Raw genomic sequence first — 21,277 nt, forward strand, 5'->3', positions numbered from 1 at the left:
ATATAAGATTCTACAATGAAAATATGTAAGTGATATTTTAACGGAGTAGAAATAACAAATTTTGAAGGTGAATGAAGTATATACCTTAATACAGGAATACATGTGTACAGAAATACAGACGATCAAACGATAACATCATATAATTATAGTTTTTTCATACCTGCCAATTAGTTTCCGACATAGCGTCAAAAAAGACACGAGTTTAAAGCTCAAACGAAGTCGACTTCGGTTACCACAACATTTACATACAAGACCACTCTCATAACGATTGACATTCACTTAAACAAGCAACTCTGGCTTCGAATCAAACTCTTACATGACCCAGTGTGTTGTCTGAACACACCAGTGTTTCGTAGATATCGCTTTCTCGCAGATCGACAGAAATAACATAAATGAACCGATTTAATTTTGAAAGCGAGACTAAACATTAGAATTTACTACTTACGTGCAGAATGAGCGAAGTAGCTCAACGTTAACCCCGGAGAATAGGGCATGGTCACTCTCCTGTAGGCTATGAAGCTGAGTTCGATAATCACTAAAGCAGTTTGAGGCAGCGGTTTTTACATACTGTGGACACGTCGTCCCGCCAACTTGTGACGTCACTACAAGAAAGGAGAAAATGTGGTCAGTATGATGCTTCACATAAACACTTCATTTTTCATTATTCATTCAAACTTTCAAATGATTCTGGACGTGCAGTTTTTGTCTACGTTAAACGGACTAATAAAATGATGACAAGTGCTAACGGTTGTTCTTGTGAAACAGATTTTGTTTCCAGTATAATTTCCAATCGATTTTTTCATAGACGTTCCGTAACTATTTTTCAAAAACGCCCGTTGTGGGCAATGTCATATAAAGATAGGAGAAATGCGGCTATATAAAAAAAGTGAATGTCTATTTAATTAAATTGACTAATATTTAGAAAACGCTTTTGATACTATATATCAACTTTAGTAAATGAAGAGTCTCGCAAGACAATGAAAGTCAAGGGAAAAAGCGTTTGATTATACGGTTTTGACCCAACAAACATAAGTGTAACACTAGAAGTGATGAACATTGACAAGTTGAGAGTTTAGGCATGTGGATAGTGGATCACCTGTTTCGCTTACATAAAGACGGAGCAGATGCATGATCTGCATACATACTCAACATACAAAGTATGTGTTATACAACCCATTCCCTCTCTCAACTTGTTTACAATTGTTTCATTGTTATTATATCCTACTGCCACCTTGTAAATATAATGTGTGTGTATTAACATGTTTGGAAAGGGCTTTATGTAAGTTGTAAATCTTTGTCCAATCCTATTGCTACTTATGTGCAATAACGTATGCTTAAATCAAAGTATAACACGTATATGTTTACCAACGATATATAAATGAGTAATTGTTTAATTGACTCAACAGTTCTATAATATGTAGAGTTTTCGTACAGATAAGTCAACGTCATATCCGGTGCGGTCTTTACAGCAGGAACAGCTAGCAATGTTTTTGCTCTTGCGGGCCGTTACTATGCACAGACCAATTATAACAGCAATATATTAATGTTCGATATACCAGCCATCCTCGTGTCCCCGTTGGGAATCTTCATATCTACAAGTATAAATTGCTTCAATTGAAGAGAAGCGAAGCAACGAATGAAACGGCATCGCTAGAAGTGTTTTTTAAGTACGGACGAAAGAAGGCAAAGACACAGACAGGCATGTGTGTAAAACAGCTTGTGATAAGTAGATTAGAAAATTTTCAAATATTTCAAGAAGGCGATGTCATTTCCAGAAGATGACAGACAATATATGGCTCGACCTGGCGGTGAGCTTGACAGACACTTTCATCTCTCCTCGCAGACTCGTGTAGGTGTATGCCATTTTCTGAGATTATCGACTTGCCTCTAGTAATGATATAACCATATCTGATACAAAGTCAATACGTCAGATTAGGAAGGCCAATGAAGAGTAAACAACATTTAAATCAAGATTCGTAAATTACAACAAACAAACAAAAACAGCAATCAACAATAGATGTATTTATATGGTCTAGGACCAAACAGAGCGTCGCCATGACTCGCCCAAGAGCTGTGATTGTTAAAGTCATTCCACGATCAATGTCAATAAACATTTTCAAGGCAATAACAACTAAAAGCAGGGCTAAGTAAAAAGGGAGAAATGTCTAGATCAGACTTCGAAAATGTTTGAAAAGTAATAAAATAAAGAATTTATCCTCAGCCAATTGATTTTGTTGGACTCGTATAATGAGAAAGTAGAGAATGAGCCCCATTTGGTACAAGCGCCACCTGCCGGGCAGGACTGTCAGCCAGTCGTAAAATCCCCTTTTCTCACTCTTTTACAGGCACGCGTTTGCTCTTAGTGAATGGCTATAACCCGCTCGATTAAATATCGACCTGGCTATAAACGGGACAGAAAACACCAAACTAATTTCTTTTCAAATCAGCTCTAGGTCTAGACATTAGCCAATAAGTAATAAATATAGGTAATGGTTTGTGTATGTACAAGAAATATCCAAGGATTCCAGCAATCTAAACTACGTGTACATTGTAGTTATGTATATTAAATAACGCCTTAAAGAATTAAATTTGATGTTTTAATTTGCATTTTTGGTGGAATGCAGTACAGTTCCATTCATATATCAAAGTTCATTTAAATACTGGTGCTTACTAAAAATAACAAAGATAACTCTGTTTTTTATCTTTTGTGTGTAGGTTTCCGTATGATGCACTTTCTAGCAACTGCTATTCTATTTTTTGTGCAAGTTATTATAAAGTTTGCGTTTTTTTTAATTTACGCACAACGGTGGAATGGCACGTGAAATGATCTCAGTAGGGTAAGGGATGTATGTAAATGTTTATCATCCTCACTGACAGGTAACATGCCAGGATTTTAAGTGGAAATATACATACGATATGTGTATGTGTACTATCATCTCCAATGTTTCAGTTCGTAGCATTTATGACACTTCAGCAAAATATCAAAGTTATGTTGAACACTTTAAGTAAATCGTACTCAGCTAGATAGTTGCTAGGAAAAGAACACACGCGTTATCATTCATTCAGGAGTCCTGGATTCGAACCCCGATCCAGCTTGTTACATTTCCCACAATGTTTATCTGCATTCACATGGTACGTCTTGTGCCTAGAACTACCATCAAAGTATAACGAATCAAACAAACCCAGTTTATTAATAATCGGAACATGCTTTATGGATTCCTGAAAATAGCACAACTCTCCAAATAAAACACAGGAAAATCGATTCGATTTCTAAATAAAACATACACATCAGTATTCCTCACGACCACGTGTCGGTACATTTAGATATTTATCTCGAGAAACTGCTATTTATTCGATGATATCCGTCGATCCATATACTGCAATACCTCGAGTGTAGATCGTAAACCAGGCGGATGTGGCACCGTTATTGTCCTAATCTTGTATTGTACAATTTCCCCTCGTAAAGTGGGTTCGCTTGATACAGACCAGCGACCTCAGGGCGATATGTCAAACCCAAGTAATTCTTCTCTGCGCTGGAGCTTGCTTTGCCAATCTCTAACGTCCCCCATAAAGTTAAGAGATATAGTTTTCTGGTAGATACTTCCTTGTGTAACAGCGCCAGTGAATTATGGGACATTTAGATAGATACATATACTTCCTTACGTAGCTCTACACCGCCCCAGAAAAACCGACAAAACCGATACAGCAATGCTTTGTTAAATACCTCGTCACAAATATGCTTGAGTTTAAAGACCCCTCATCCCGATTCAAAGCAAGATCTCAACGAGGTTTACGGATGGTATACTTCATTCTGTTCTTCCGACAACTTACTCGTTCTGTATCATTATGGATCACACATATACTATAGCGGGTCATTTCAATTAGTTTATTCTATCGTAGGTGATTATACAATGTACGGAGTTGTCATAGTCCTAGGGAACTCTTGAAACATAATCCCTCCACACAGGCGCTTGTGCGACATGCCTTAGTTGCAGGTTAATGAATTGGTACGTTCAATTTAGACAATATTAGTTATTTTTGTTTCCGTGACGACAATATGACTTTACGACGTGTAAACACGGAGGAGGGGCACGACGCGTTGACAGAAGGATCCATCTATAACCTGATCCCTAGCGGCGCTGTCTACAACTACTCGCCCACCGCTTCTCTTAGTTCCCGTAATGCCCGTACGTCACGCAAGGCTTTAGTGAAACAAACACTTCTGTCGGCATAAAACATTCCACGGTAGAATCCCTGGGGAGTCAGAATCTCCAAAACTGGGCTTTTGGACGTGTCAGAGTCCTTTTTAATACACTATTTCAGCGAAGTTGCGACGTAACATTTAGCCACCTTCCCGTTACAGAACGACACTAAAAGGCCCACGGTCACAAGTCGCCTGATTTACGGAGCGTCAAGAGGCTCCGTCATACATTTAACCCCGCCGGCTACGCGGTAGGGTGATGCTGATTTACCTCCTAACATGTTTTAGTCTAATTTCTTCAAAGCATGTTCTATTAGAAATCGAGTTTGTCGATAATTGTGGATGAAGAGTTGTTCTAAGAAAGTACCGAGTGCCAGTAAGCGTCCCGACGAACAGGTGTGAGATTACACGAGCTAATGCGCCGTTATAACAGTCCATTTCCCCAAGAGAGCCATTCAGCGTGATGAACGACTAGACAACGGCGACGAAAGACATCAACATGTCCTCCTCGCGATCGTAACATGCTCGGTACGTTGTCTGGCACTATGTCGGTGTGTGGTCATCCGCCATTCCCTGTACCGAATGTTTTGTATGAAAAAAAAATCTGTGTAGGATTTTTTCTTATTCTTTCGTTGTCATCAGTGACAACGTGTCATAGAGTTCCGCGAAGACTATCAGCTACAATTTGTAAAATTGCTAAATGGACCGAATGTTCTTCGTTGAAACTGATTACAGTGAGCATCACTAGACAGTATATATATATATATATATATATATGCATGTATCATATTCTTTTATAATGAAATTCTAGTCACATTTTTGCTAACGCGTCTTGATGATGGTCTGGCGACTTTGTCAGTTTGCTGTAGGCGTAGGCGTTTCGGGCATCTAGCCGATTTGAACACAAAGGTTTCAAAGTGGTTCCTTACCGAGATATGGTAGACTGCTTTCCTCGCCTTAAGGATCTTCAATGTGTAGGTTTCAAAATATCGTTATAATCAAAAGTTCTGTGTAAATGACCATTGATTGACAGAAAATAATACCAAGACTTTATCTTCACATTATCTTTAATTACAGATGTATTGTCAGCTCCAAGCGATCCTTCTAGGTTTAAAGTGAACGTATGGAGCCCGTTCCCGAATGTTTAGTTGTATGGTAAACAGATACGTGTATCGCCAATACAATTATCTCACCTTCGGCCTGGTAAATACCGCCAGTTGGAACAGGAGACTATTAACCTGTCAGCTTCACACCTATTGTGACGTTTTAGTACTGTAGATGAAAGCAAGCTATGTCAGCCCTATACTTTAGCCGTTTTAAGTTCTGAAGGAATGCTGTTACATAAGCTTGGTAGACAGTAAAATTACACGAGAGAACAATGTAATAAATACACATTGCATCAATCCCCAACCTAAGTACTGGTAAATATATCTCGTAGACTTTACTACAAAATAAATGTGATCTTTTATTTGGCTGCAGGCAACACCGACACTCTGAAGTACACGCGACCAGAACTCCCCTCGTGACTCTCCTCGGAATTTGCAGACACACAGGTGTCAAATGACAGGTGTATGAAATACCAGGCTGTGAAACAAAACCTCCATTTCAATTACCATTGTGATCTTATCGAAACCTCTTTCATTCTCTCTAATGACGTCATTATCTCGGAAAAAGATTCCGTCAAGTCGGCAGACATATTTAATTTCCATTTCTGAGGTTCCCAAGTCCTGGCAGAATCAGATCTTTCTGAGCTCCATATATAGACATCAAAGTATGGCATCACTTGACTAAATATTGATATAACCCTCTAAAGCATAGAATGCAAACCAGGATGGTATATTACATTGCAAATCTGAGTCAGTGATAAATTACCAAGCCCCTGTGCTGTATACATACAATTGTCCAGTTATATGGTATTCAGTCAGTGATAAATTATCAAGCCCCTGTGCTGTATACATACGATTGTCCAGCTATATGGTATCCAGTCAGTGATAAATTATCAAGCCCCTGTGCTGTATACATACAATTGTCCAGTTATATGGTATTCAGTCAGTGATAAATTATCAAGCCCCTGTGCTGTATACATACAATTGTCCAGTTACATGGTATTCAGTGTGATAAATTATCAAGCCCCTGTGCTGTATACATACAATTGTCCAGTTACATGGTATTCAGTGTGATAAATTATCAAGCCCCTGTGCTGTATACATACAATTGTCCAGTTACATGGTATTCAGTGTGATAAATTATCAAGCCCCTGTGCTGTATACATCCAATTGTTTAGTTATATGATATTCAGTCAGTGATAAATTATCAAGCCCCTGTGCTGTATACATACAATTGTCCAGTTACATGGTATTCAGTGTGATAAATTATCAAGCCCCTGTGCTGTATACATCCAATTGTTTAGTTATATGATATTCAGTCAGTGATAGATTATCAAGCCCCTGTGCTGTAAAAAACATGTATTTCGCAATTTACAGCGATGCCATGTGGAGCTAAATTCAGGGTGTAAACAATTGCTCCCTTGGGGAGCGTTTTGTTTATCTAAGTGAGCTTGCATCGCGTGTATGAGTCCATTACCGGGCACTGTTATACACAGAGGACACGCTCCGGGGGTGACGGTCCCATAATTACCTGCTCGCTTTAGTTCAGAGGACACTCTTATGTGGACGGGTAATGAAAGGTATCAAACACATAGTCTCCGTATCCTCTCAGCTGTTTGATGAGGAACACCGGTTATAGGGTAGAGCTAAAGGCGTAATAAAACATTATTACTTTTATCTGATGGCCTTGATGGTCCAAAACTCTTATGCAAAAAATGTCAATCGGACTGAGGAATGCAGACTTGCAGAAAGCATAAGAGAAGAAATCATGCATTTGTGCATCCGATCTTTATGCCAATAAACGTTTTGTTTATTATTTGATGAAAATCTCAGTAAGATTGAATTCAATCTCTCTCTCTACAAGCGCTACCCCCTCTTTCGCTAAAAACGTAAAGAGATTTTATGACATTCAGAGATATGTAAAACTTCAGAGCAGTGGGCAACACCATTTCTAGACCTCAAACATCTACTTGTACATAATTATCTGCACATACAAGAAACCTTCGAATTGCTAAACAGTGACCTTCGAAGACGGAACGAACTAAGAAAGGCACCTCGCCCTGCGTTTTTAATAACTTTAGAGTGACACCGCATAGTGACTGTTGACAATATCTATAATTCTTATCAGTCATTTCCCACCACACAGATATAGGTAACTATATACTTACAAAGATAACACACACACCAGGACTAATTAACGTGACAATAACAAGCATTCGGTACATTGTTGGCCAGATCGTAAAGAGATAAGTTTACTTTAAAACTCATTAAAGCAATTTTATGACTTGACAAAAAATAGAATAGGAGAGTACTTCAATTGCTTGAAAAATTATACGTATATAACCAGTGTTTGTATTTATCTAGGTTAATAATCATCTCAACGTCAGGCAATTGACTTTACCTGAAATACCACCATCACCATAGCAACCACTACAAACTGATGATGTATCGTGAACCTTTATGAAATATTGATCAGGAATGGCTTGGCTTGTTTGTCCAGTGCCAGATGTCCGTAATCCCAACTGACCACGTATATAGGGGATAACTTTCATACAGGTGAGTTATGCTTACATTGATAAAATATTGACCAGGATAAGGATTAGTTTGGTATCTTGTTGGGATGAACGGCTTATTGTCCAAGTCAAATGAAATACTGCCAATGGTCAACGGTACCTCAATGGTCACAGTTGGCAAGTTTCCTATATCATATATCAGTATTACAATTCTGATTTTATAACTGTCATATTGACTTATAACACTATTTATTATACAGTGAAATTTGTACCTGAAGCTGACCGCACTCTAACCAAGATAGTTTTGGTCAGAATTCCACCAACCTACACTGCAATTCTATACTGACTAAGGCTTTCTAGATGACGCTGTGTTATAAACAGTTTCAGTTTTCCGAAAACGGTCAAAATTCGCCAATTCTTCAAAAGTCATCGGTGCCGGTTTGTGTTTTGGAAGCCAAGATAAGCATGGGGAAAACTGTTTACCTTATTTACTCTAAAAGCACGCCACTGGTCTTCAGTACGACGTTCAATAAGAAAATTGGAAGCTTCTACAATGAAGACTCAAAATGGCCATGGGGTTTACGCTGTCATAAATGAAACTACAGCTTCAGACCGTCTCTTGGAACGGCTCCCTTGCGGAATTTTTCTGACAAGTGTAGTAGGTATCATAGTTTTCGGTGATGTGCAGTATGGCACACACTGTCAAAAATCGTATCCGTCCAGTAGAACATCGAAATTACTTTAATGCCCTGTGGTTGTTCTGGGATCGGAAGTACATGCCGTGGTGTCGTGTCGAACATACCTTTACCTATTCAGTGCAACGTTGATTGACATGCGTGACAAATCATCCTTACACAAATCACCGCTCACAAACCCTATCATCAACAAATCTCTTACGTATTTCAATTACAACAGCCTGTGTTTTTGTTTCGACATTTTTATCAATGGCTGCTACTGTTGGAACGCTGAATGTTTCGTCCAACATTACCTGTCAACCTGTCCCCCTGAGCCAGGTATACATGTCGCTCTGAACCGCTCGTAAACAGTCCTCGTCAAATTGAGGTATATTTAAGATGTGTTTTAAAATGTTAACTTTATAATGCGAGCATTCGTGAGCCGACTGTTAACGGCGCGTGATCTGTGTGTGGTAAAATAGACACGACCCATAGTTTCGTGTACCAAGCATCTACAATATTCATGGGCAGTCATAAACATCACTGTAGTTATTGATGTAACGAAATGATTCTTTCAAGTTTAAAGATAAAATGTCCTAACGTGTTGTCAATCAATCTTTCTATTAACTTCAACTTTAAAGTCAAAGCTCTATTTAATTTTAATTTATGGATGAGAAATATGGACAGATGTTTTCTAACCGAGTCCCATTGTTTGCCAACAGGGGGCGTGTTTCTCATCAGCGTTGTGTATTTTTTAATGCGAGTAATGCAGGGAAATGGGTATCGCAGGGTTCCATGACGGCCTCACAAATAGAGCTGGCCCTACATGAACCACAGACATAATATACTCATTTTTGAAAAGAATATTAAATATGAATTACAGCCATTTCCCGTTTGAAATTTGTTAATCATATCAAGCAATTACTATGACTGACTGCAATACACAGGCATATCATGTTCTCGTTTGATGGAAAAGATCCTACATATTTGATGGAATATAAACTAATTAAGTATAACATGCTTCCATTCGAGACAGGAGGTACATGTAACTGCCCTGACAGTCCGTGACGGAGGCTTTTGGACTATGACGCTAACAGCTGTGTGTGATGGACACATTCTGTCTTATTCAGCAAAGTCGGAATATGTAACGAGTTATGTCTGATTGTGACATATACCTATTCCTGGTGAACTGATCCTCAAGTAGGTCGTAAATTACCATCGATCATAATATATAGGGGCTGGACGAAGCACCTCTACATATACAGATTGGTTTAAACACAATTTGTCTGACCAAACATTTAAATTAGGGTGAAATATTAAAAATCAGTCGCACCAAACGTTCAAATTTTAGGATGAAATATTCACAATTTTGTCTCAGCAAACATTCTAATTTTAGGGTGAAATATTCACAATCTGTCTCACCAAACATTCAAATTTTAGAGTGAAATATTCACAATTTTGTCTCAGCAAACATTCTGATTTTAGGGTGAAATATTCACAATTTTGTCTCAGCCAATATTCAAATTTTAGAGTGAAATATTCACTATTTTGTCTCAGCAAACATTCTAATTTTAGAGTTAAATATTCACAATTTGTCTCACCATACATTCAAATTCTAGAGTGAAATATTCACAATATGTCTCACCATACATTCAAATTTTAGACTAAATATTCACAATATGTTTTACCATACATTCAAATTTTAGTCGCTCCAAATGCACACATTGAACTGTGAAATATTCGAAACTTGACTCGCCAAACATTTAATTTAATGATGGAAGGAAGTAATTATATGAGTAGTGACAATGAGTGATCGTATGATCAGGTGTGTTTACTACTGGATTGTAGTTGTATTTCTCATCGTACGTGTATCAACAGATGAAATGTACTGATAGTCTTCTGCACTGATATCAATCTTGTTCTTCCTTAAAAATTCGTCCGTTTGAAGACAGACATGGGTAAAACTTTATGATTTCTAAAAACCATGGAGCTGCACTGTTTTTGTGAGGACTTAAGGAAATGTATATTTCCCTTCAGCACTTTCTAAATTTATATAATGATTCATTGAAGACTTGAGAATTTTAATTTAAAACTGTCGATTTTAATTTTCAATTTGATGTAGAAATACTCAGGCAACTTGAAGTCTACAAGTAAAGCACGTTTAAGACATGATGAATTGGGAAGACATACAGGCGGAAATGGGCCTTCCATTCTACTCCTCATTCACCCCCTCAGTGCTTCACGGTAATTTCCCCCACAGAAAACCTAACGAATACAATTATTTAATTATTATTTAATTCGTAAAATGGTCGCTCGGGTTGTAGGTACGATTTTGGTTGGAGTCTTCCGTGTTTCCCTAATCAATGCCGTGATCGTGCATAATTGGTACACATGTGCTGACTTCCTGTGTCTTTCTCTCAGTACATATGCCCTCTACTTCCATGTCTACTAACCCCTCCCCACCTTCTCCTCCGTAACTCCCCGATGTAGCTGGAGTCTGCTACCTCATAAACATTGCGTGTTTTCAGGGAGCTAGTCGACGCAATTTAAAATGTGTAACGTTAACTACGGCTAGTATAAAAATTACATTCTATATGTTATTTAAACTAGCGATTTTATTCCTTAATTGATGTGTGGTTTATTTCGTTCTTCTTTTTAATATTTATATAAGTAACACTTTACAGAGATACAACATATTAAGATTACATAACTCTGCTGTATATCAGGAACTATCGTATAATACAACCAGTTTTACTAGTGCAAATCTTTATTGAAGAGACATTGCGAATCTCTTAATAAATAATAAATATTTTGCTTATAATATTTATCAAAATTTCAACATTTTTCGCATGAGTAAGTTTGATAACTCCATAGAATCTAGCATTGTATACTAGTTTTAATGGAAAAATAATGTTCTTTCACTATCAAAGCCAAAAATGGACACCGTAACATATCTGTACGTTTTGTATAACGGATATAGTGACAAATCTGATAATGTGATGTTCATTAACACTCCGTTTGCAAATTTACAGAACAAAATACAAATGTAGATGAAAAATTCGGGATTATTTCCCTACATGTATGGCGACTGGCTAGTAATCAGTTAAACTTTCAAAATATATACTAACGGTCAGTTTTATAAACTATTATATAACGAACAAGCTTCCAAAAATCAGAAATATCTCTTATCACTGTTCTACAAAACCTGATAAGTAATTAATTCAAATGAGTGAGTTTACCTATATCCCACATTTCATTTAATGCTTTTTTTCAACAAATTAGACCATAAACAACTAAAACCAGGACAAACTATTCTAAACAAAATCCAAATTGTTTCTAGTCTGTAAGTAGAGTGGCAGACATTTCACTTAAGACACGTAATTCTGGATCACCGTTTGTAATTTTAACACCTTGTTAAAACTCGTTAGAACCACTTTAGCTCTCAAAATCTAAGTCTGAGTGCTTTTATATGGCCTTTTTTGATAAATGCTAACAAGGTTCTGAGAGAGGTATAATGGACAGTCCCTTTGTTGAATGACCCTAAGCTGACCACGAGTTAATCAATGGCCGCCATAACTGTCATAATCCCGGATATAGGTTTTAAAGATAGATGTGTTTCGGAGATGTGTATTTCAGATAGACGAATTTCTGAGATAAGAATCTAGGATAAATGCATTTTCGCGACCTGTTTCACCCCGACAGTATTGCAGTGGTATCACGTTAGCCATTAATATCAAGTTCGGCCGGACCGTAATGGTCTCGTTACACAAATAAGATGTAAATGTCCTCAAACTTTGAAGGTGAATTATTTCCTTGTTATATGAACGAAAATGAAATTATTCCATATTTATTACCGCTAAAATAATTTATTATTCAATTTTAAAAAAAGTTGACCTTACTCGGTCAAACGACGAGCCAACTAAAACAGGAAAACTTTTATCACACGTCAAATCGCGTCACACTTACGCTTTCAGACTACCTTTGCGCGGAATGTACTACTTAAATCAAATCTTGGCCGCTGGTCATCCGCGTTTTTTCTCTCTAACAAGGCTGGCCAGTTATCTATCGGTTCCATCTTACTGACCTTAATGTGTTTACCTGAAGAAGTCGGATTACTGAGAAATCGGGTATATTTTATCAGATCCAAATGACCGATACATATTATAGGCGATAAAGTCACGTGTTGTTCTTGTTAAACCGTATGTAGTTTAGGTCCAGTTTGGAATGTGCCTTCCACGGCAACCGTTTCTCATTACCTGTAGTGACCACAGTCGATTTACAGGAACATGTATGTGTACAAACCTGTAAGTGACCATCAGACTACATGGGTAGGTGAAACATGGTTTAGAGTGGGTTACGATCTACTCGTGTAACAGCTCTCGGTGTCCATTAGTCTTTTGTAACAGAGAGGTGATCGTATTTATTATCACTGAACACTGGATGAAGCAGTTGCCCTTACAGGACCGTACTGCTTCTTTTTCTCTCGAGAATAATCAAAATTATATTGCAAAGGGGACCTTGAAATCATGGTATCTGTTATTGTTAACATCTCTGTAAATTTAGGATGTAGTAAATTTCTGTTTGTAATTTCTAACGATAATACACTAAATATGACACGGACTATTCTATAGAGGTGGAGACAAAACAACTTCTACTATAAACACAGCGGTTATATGATTTTTATTATGTAAATAATCATCTCCGTCTTTGTGACAGGAACCATTTATTGTGGTGAGCATGTTTGACGAGAAATGTCTCCTGTAAGGCATTATTTAGCTTTTATTGTGAATAAGTCATCGGATGACTTTACATGGCAAGGTGAACATGCAGAGTGTTTTCACAATTACGGGACACTCGGGCACTCTGGAGTTGCCGGTGGAAGTTTTTACAAAATTATCTTTAAATCAAGAGAGATTTAAAAACATATCAATTTAAGTCCAACAACAACACCTTGATAAAGATTATTTTACTAATAGGTTGGTTACAAGAAATGAAGGACAAGACAAAAAGGTAGATCTCGCGTGAAGTCCTCGTGATTTCCTTGTTATATAAAACCTAGTTGGAATATTGCTGTGAACTATTAACTCTAGATTTGAGATAACTATTGAGTTACCTGCCACCCTTGACGAGGTGTCCCAGTACTGACGGAACAGGGGGTATCGATGTCAACACTTGTATTCCACTTTAGTCAAAAGCCAAGTCAAGAGGGATTACACGCCTCATGTTAAACGCATTACGTAGCGTTAAGTACCAGTATTTAACTTGGGAGGCTTACAAGATTTTTCATTTAATTTACCATGTAGAAGTAGATGTCTACCAATGTTATACAAATCAGTGTCTTGGTGTCCAAGTTATATTTACATGGTCGCTTTGCATACCTGACCATATGGCCAATGTGTTTTAAAGATGAAATTCATGTCGTATTCACAAAAACCTCTAAAATCAACAAGGTTCCACAAATCACGATACAATCTGTCTGATCGTCCAATTTATTAGTTAACTGCAATAAGGACGAAGCGGCAATACATCTGTAAAAACATTGCTACAGACCACAGTAGCAAGACCAGTTTCGGCCAACATTGACAAAAAACATGCCCCCTTTCCTCAACATTCATCCTGGATCTCAACCCGAACATCAACACTCGTTCCCAAACATGGCCGACTAAAATATCAATCCTTCTTCCCGAACACCAATCCTTGCTCCAAGACATCCCAATCATCAAAAAATCAACAATTCAATCAGATCTCCCATCTAATACCGACCAAAAACCAATCCCCGCTCTACAACATCACAGACCAAAACATCAGCGACCCCAGCACTAACCCTCGCTTCAAATCCATTCAGTTAATAAACTGTTGTTATATAGATATATGGACACGGACTTATATGTCTTGGCGAATAACTTTGTAAAGTACATCACAACAGTCCCGACAGACGGCGCATACCTTTATAGGGCTTTCTAACACGAAACAGACGTCTACACAAACGATTTAGGGTTAAATCAGTTCATTATTTCAATCCATGACAGCACATTTCATCTCACAACTGTGTGGGAAGGCGTCACTTGCTGTAATCCGATTACGTACGACTTAGATTTCATAGTTTCGGCAAAGTTTTACCACCACGCCATAAACTGCTAGCCGCCCATATATAAAGTCGCGCCAGGTCTATACCATTCACGGGAAATATCCCCTACTGTCACTACTGATTTGTTTACAGCAATTTTAAAATATCTTCACAGACCGTGGACTGTACACAACTTGACTAACTTCCGGTCACGTTGTATACACAAGACCTTTGACTGGTAAATATTAAACATAGTCTCTCGTGCATCATTCGGAATCAAGTTCATCTTTGTAGTCTCGGATGTATCCGTGATGACCAATCAACACACAAAAGGATGTGACGTCAAGATGCCTCACCGGAAGCAGTACCCCAATCTTAATGTTTGACCAAAACATTGTGATGTTACGTATATGATCTTCCCAGATCACGGCTCCAACAGGAGCGATGCTAATTTCGCAAGAAACGTCATCGTCTTCCGGTATTTCAGTTAAAATTCCTTAACATGACTTATTGGTCCTATAAACATCAGTTCTAGTTAACAATGATGGGGCGAAGTGATGCTTACTTCACAACGTTACGTCCGCGGCTGACATTTTCGACGCCTTGTGTAAGCATGGCCATGAAATTGGTTTAGTTAAAGAACGACAATAACTCTCGGCCATAAAGAAAATGTTACAGTTCTAACAAATGTGACGCCCAACAAAATTTACAAAGACTCGACGGCAATTCCACAAAACCGAATGATTTCAGCTTTAATTTGAGTTGTTCTATTTATGAATCAACGATGGAACATTTTAATCCAGTTTCAATATGCAGTTTAAATTTGGCTGCAGCCAGAACGATCTGTAAACACCGGTTTCACGCGAGATCTAGACCAGTGATGATTGTTGGTCCAGACTGTTGGTGGCTCACGTCGTACTAACGTAATGGGGACTTGAGATAATGTCTGGTCATTGTCTCGCTGGATCATCAGTCATTTCGGTGTTGCTGCGCCAGCAGAAAACACCAGTGAGACAGGCCGGTCTCACCAACAGAAAATGTATCATTTGGACAATTGGCCTTCTCATTGTTCATGCATGAACATGTACAGGCTTTGACGACACGGTATATTAATCAGAATATATTCACAGCCCCGGGACTGTGTCCCTAGTCTGGCTAAAAAAAAATCTAAAACACACATACCAGTGAGCATGTTATCATAAAGACTTTGTTTCTTATAAAATCCATCATTGTAAAGTAAATTGTAATTTTGTACAGAATGTACATGGATACTTTCAACAAAACGTTAATATGATTAGAAATTCTATAACTAGGCAGACACATATAATTTTAGTGATCGTCGAGCCGGTATCAATCACATCACTAGTGGCCGTCCAGCCAGTATCAATCACATCACTAGTATATAGTATAGAAGTATTGATATGTCTACACCAGACATATTCTGTCTGTGTTGATGTATTACTGCAGTATAAGATCGGTTCCGCTAGTTTGATTTTCTCCTTTTATACACGACAGGGTAGGATTTATGTACACGACCATTTGTCACTATTATAACTTGTAATTGGGCATGCATCCGCAATAAGACCCTCGGTGGAAAGTAATAAAGTAAAAACCCAAACACTAAATAAAATTCACACTGCGAAAAAATGAATCGTCAAAATCTCTTGCAAGTTATCGTGACGCTTACACCGGAAGTCGAGAAATTCGTATTCCACACATTATTTGTTATGTGAAGAATTTTAAATGTTTCAAATTCATGGATTTATAACTATAACTTTAAACTCCTTATTCATATTTACCGACCTGTAGAATTACAAAATAATCCATTACATGTTTAGTCACACGGATTTCTTCGTGCATATCTTTGTCAAAATATGCATAATCGTGCATACCTACTGCAATATAGAATGTTCTCACAGCAGGTTTGTACATACATGCAAGAAATATGTTGTGGAAATTGTCAGCTTGGGGCATTAACGTTAATATATCTCAAGTCTAAGGTATAAACAGACATTAAAATTACAGCTATTAAACTAGCATTGCGCATGCGCTTTCTTTAACAATCTACATGCTAAGCGTTTGAAATTAGTTAAGAACTAATTAAATCACATATGAAAATTCATGTGATTGACGAGGCAGCATCTTTCATTTGTCAGATGCCTATCCGTCAACTCTAAACCAGGAGAACCCCTATTGGACACGTGATGAGTAACATTACTCACAAGTTCTGTCATTTATTAATGGAATTTGTCAGATAGGTATCAGCGACAGTTAGTGTTGATGGACATACACCGGTATGACAGTTTGTACGGAATCACCACACCGTCTTCTTCTATCACGCTAAACATCTTTATGTGACCAACAAAAAACCTTGCACAAATATAGACCAAACTGTTTAAGGAATTCATGGTTTTATATCTCTATGCAAATGATCAGAATTGTACCTTATATCAAACAAGGAAATAACCGTAAAAAACATAATAATAAGTGGTTGATGTATCGTAAGTGGGCCAATATCTTATGATCTTTATGTTGTAGACGGCACAAACACCGACAAATAAAGCAGCGTTGTTATGTAACTGGTACAAAGATGAGCTCATTTACAAGAACCAAGTTCCATACAACACAAAACAGCTAGTTAGCGATCCGAGGTGAGTTGGTGTAGTTTTGCACTGCACAGAGATCTCGGATAAGTTTTATTCATTCAGCGTTACCGATTCCAATCGGTCTGTGTATTTTAGTTTTCGTTGTAAAAGGTTGGGTAATGCTATATCTTTGGCCACGTGACTAACAATTACCGATACATCCGAGATTATGATCGAGACTTGCGAGCCTTATTATGACAACTGATGACGTCATTACACGAATGCGAACCTCTCTCGCGGGAGATCGTGTGACAAGATCGACAATTAAGGAATGTTTTGGACGGTTTGAAACTTGTTGTTCATGTTGTATGTAAGACTTCATATCTCATTAGCAAAATATGTTTTAAAGTATGAAATCAACTGTAGAATATTCTTTCTTAAAGATAATAACATGGGGTAGAAAGTGACCAGACATTTACTTATATCATCTATCTACACTCTTACGTAATTAGTGCTCCTTGCGTACCACGTGACGTGCACGACCGATGTTCCGTGTGATAGGCATACCCACACAATACTGTCAACACGTGATGTACGCGACCCCATTAGGACATTGTTCCGGTACTATTACATAGGCGGCCCATGCTTGATCAGATGGTCTACCAGACCCCTATTCTGATTAGGGATTTTATTGCCGGGAAAACAGATCGAGGCCAGACGCTCATCAGTTACTACAAGAGAAGCAGAGTTCCACATTCCCGGTAGTTACACAATTATGCGAAGATTGCAGATGATTCTGATGGGCCCGATAATCCGAAGAGATCGCTTCGCATTAAGTCAAGGGCCCCGGTAGATACATGAATGCCTTTCCTCTTGACTTTCATGTGAAATGGAGGATTTTAAATACCCCTACATAGATGTTTCTTATCTTGCACAATTTTTCTTCCCATTTCGCAAACCACCGATTTTTCCATTCGTGTGTTCAAGTTAAACATGCTTTCCCAAAATCACGTGTTTTTGGTATGTAGCTACTAGATCTCATTTGTGTGTTCGAGTCAAAATGTTTCTGACCTTAGTGTAACTAATATTTAAATGTACCTCTATGGTCACTACTGTCCACTCGTGTGAATACAACAGGTGTACTGTGGTCACGCTGAGATGTAAGCCTTTAACCATCGGTCGATCCGAGTAAATAAACCTGTTGAGATTAGTGGTCTAAATTGAGTCTAACATTTTGCGGTATCTCAGCTATCTACGTAATCACCTACACCTTAATTCCTTTAGGTGACATAAGTATAATCTTATATATTGCTAAATTGTCATCATTAAAAATTGCGAAATAATGACCTCGCTTGTTAGAGATGTCATTTTCTGACCCGTCAATGCGAAGACAGCACGCAGTTTGTACTCGACGCATGATCCATCGTACTTGTAAGGAGTAGGTCAGAAACCGGTTCTCTAGAAAATGCATAACTTCTACACGTATTACGTGTGTAACCTTACTGCGTACCTGGACTCCAGCAGAGGTCGGTGTTGACACACACCGAAAAATACATCGGTTTATATATATATATATATGTATAATGGCATGTTTGATGGCATTATACACCAATCTGATAAATGGCATCTGATAAACACCAGTTAGCTAGGGAGGTGCAACTAACAGCCCACCTAGATCCCACTCCGATACCACGGCTATATCTGATGAAAGTCAAATTACGTTTTAAAAGTCAATATTTTGGGCGAGCTTGTCACCTTAACACTCCATGACCTGACAGATAAAATTCACGACGGGTAACAGGTTCACTCTAAAAGAGTTAAAATAACACGAGTCACCTTACTGGAGTCCAAGAATGTTTAACGGAACAGCACCAAGTACTCCCTAACAATTGAACAAACTCCCGAAAGTCCAAAGACTAGCGCCAGAGCCAAAACCTGTCTCGAAAATCCACAAACATTAATTTAGTAAAAGTCCAAATAGGTCCTTAAAGTCAACTACTAAAATTAAATATTTACGTGATATTTAACATGAGATAGCGAGTTTTATATTATTGTGAATTATTGGATATAAAAAGATAATTTTAAAATGGTTCAGTCTCCAAGATATTGGCATTTTTTTAGGATATAACTAAAAATGAAATTCTTAAGAAAACTTTCAGCTCCAAGAAAAAATTCCGAGGATTTGAAATTGGCATATTTAGACACTTTTTTAAGTTGTCCTAATAGGAATTTTTTTGTGCTTGTTAGAAATAGAAAGTCGGTTTGACATATTGGTGAAATCTGCATTAAACGTGTAACTTTGTTTCCATGTGAATATTTTAATGAACCGTTATGATACAGCTGATTTTACCAACATGTCGATTAGATAAGGCTGATGTTCGTAATCGCTTTTGAACATAATTCCCAAGAAACAGGTAGCTTTGTGTTTACAGGTCACTATTATTCTAGAAAGGAAATATTTTCCCTGTATCGTTCAGAAGTAATATTCGTGGGAGTTGTTAACCCCCTTTAACATGTGAAACAGAGGTCTTTATATATAGTGACAACGTATTCCGTTGATGTGCTAATAAACCTGGACTGCTCGTGTCAACTGTCATTAGAGAAAACGAAAGTAATATACTCACCCAAAAGTGAAACTACGACGATAAGTATGTGGTAAAATCCGGATCGTAACCGACCACCGGTCCGGAATGTACCTCCTTCAGTAGCCATAACACTCAATAATCCGAACAATATTGATTACTCCAAAATCACTTAGGTGTCATCGTCCGAATTCATGTCCCGTGTCACACAATCTCTAGGACAGAGCCAGCACCATGGCGTACTGTCCTCGTGCCGTGAAGACCCTCTTGTGTTGAGTTTGTCTAACGCTACGCTATACCACCGCCTATATTACAGCCAGCAATCAGCCGACCAGCCAATCAGAGTGCCTGTTATTACTACCGCTGTCAGGCAGTGTGTTGATATATAGTAACTGACCCGAAACTTTTCAGGTTAGCAACTTAACAAGCATTCATCATAGATTGTTTATGATTTAGTATACTGTCGGGCAATGTGTGCCACTTAGGATCCGAGTACCTGTGGCCTCGGTGCCACAACCATGCCACTATGGTATTAATGCTTCATTGAAGTTTCTGTAAAGTATCATCATATACCGTTTGATGATAAAAACGATTTGTATTAAAGGAAATAGGAAAAATTGTTCCTCTGCCTCTACGCCTGGTGTCGAGGGAAAAATCAACTCTGAGTGTGTTATGTTTTATTTCTTCGTGAAATATGATGAAGTGTGTTGGGGAGTCTGTGATCCCTCTTCTGGTGTCAGAAAAAAACGAAAAACAACCTGACACATATATCGTACATGATTCCAATGAGAATAGGAAACTCATTAATAGAAAGATTTTGTCACATTCGGTATTAAATCATGCAACACAAACGTACTGGGGATTGTGTGAGGAATGTCTTTTATATGCTATACGAACCGTTTGACAGATTCTCGTGACATTTGATGAGGGAGCGCGCGTGCGAGCGGTTCCGATACAGCCAGTAAAGGGAAGTTTTATTGGTGGAAATTTGAAACAAATGTACCAGATAGCTTAGGGGAGATTTTCTGTAAACCATTACGCAAATCGTGTGCACATAGATTATGAGAGAACGATTTAAACCCGTGTTAGGAAACATGAAGCAAATGTACTGTAAAACGTTCTGAGATAGCTGAACTTGTTGCTGGAGATACACACCAGTTAAGCTCGAACTGAAACCTCGATACTCATTTACTATCGCCTCCAATATTAATGTTTTATAACTCTACCGAGTACCACAACAACTTATATCAATGTACATTATACAAGATTTTAGAAAATCCATTCCTGTCATTTAGTGTACCTTTGAAGAGGAAGATATTATAGGAGGTAAGCTGGCTAGACTTTTCCGGAGTGATTGCTTGCCACTATCGTCCTTACGATGATATGTACCTTATGCTATCGCCTCCATCTCTATACCTGCCCACTTTCATGCCCCCTGTATTCCTCCTTACGAGCTCGCCATTTTTCCGCGCCATTTAATCTTTAAGTGTAGGGTATAATAGAAAGATGAGTGGTGCAACCGCAGGCAGATAAAACTCTAATTAATAGC

The 21,277-nt window shown here is 38.0% G+C and overlaps 1 protein-coding gene across 1 annotated transcript in view; it reads right to left on the reverse strand.

Moving 5' to 3' along the window:
- Positions 1-19,948, reverse strand: part of LOC132552598 (uncharacterized) — a 33,259-nt gene extending 13,311 nt beyond the window's left edge. The window contains exons 1-2 of the mRNA XM_060216784.1: positions 19,771-19,948; positions 446-602 (exon numbers count right to left, since the gene is read on the reverse strand). Of these exons, the coding sequence (XP_060072767.1) occupies positions 446-602; positions 19,771-19,858 (245 nt within the window). The 5' untranslated portion in view covers positions 19,859-19,948. The remainder of the gene's footprint in view (positions 1-445; positions 603-19,770) is intronic.
- Between the last annotated feature and the right edge of the window lie 1,329 nt (positions 19,949-21,277).

Source organism: Ylistrum balloti, unplaced genomic scaffold (genome assembly GCF_031769215.1).
Source record: "Ylistrum balloti isolate Yb309-2 unplaced genomic scaffold, AGI_CSIRO_Ybal_v1 Utg370260, whole genome shotgun sequence".
Classification (NCBI taxonomy): Eukaryota; Metazoa; Mollusca; class Bivalvia; order Pectinida; family Pectinidae; genus Ylistrum; species Ylistrum balloti.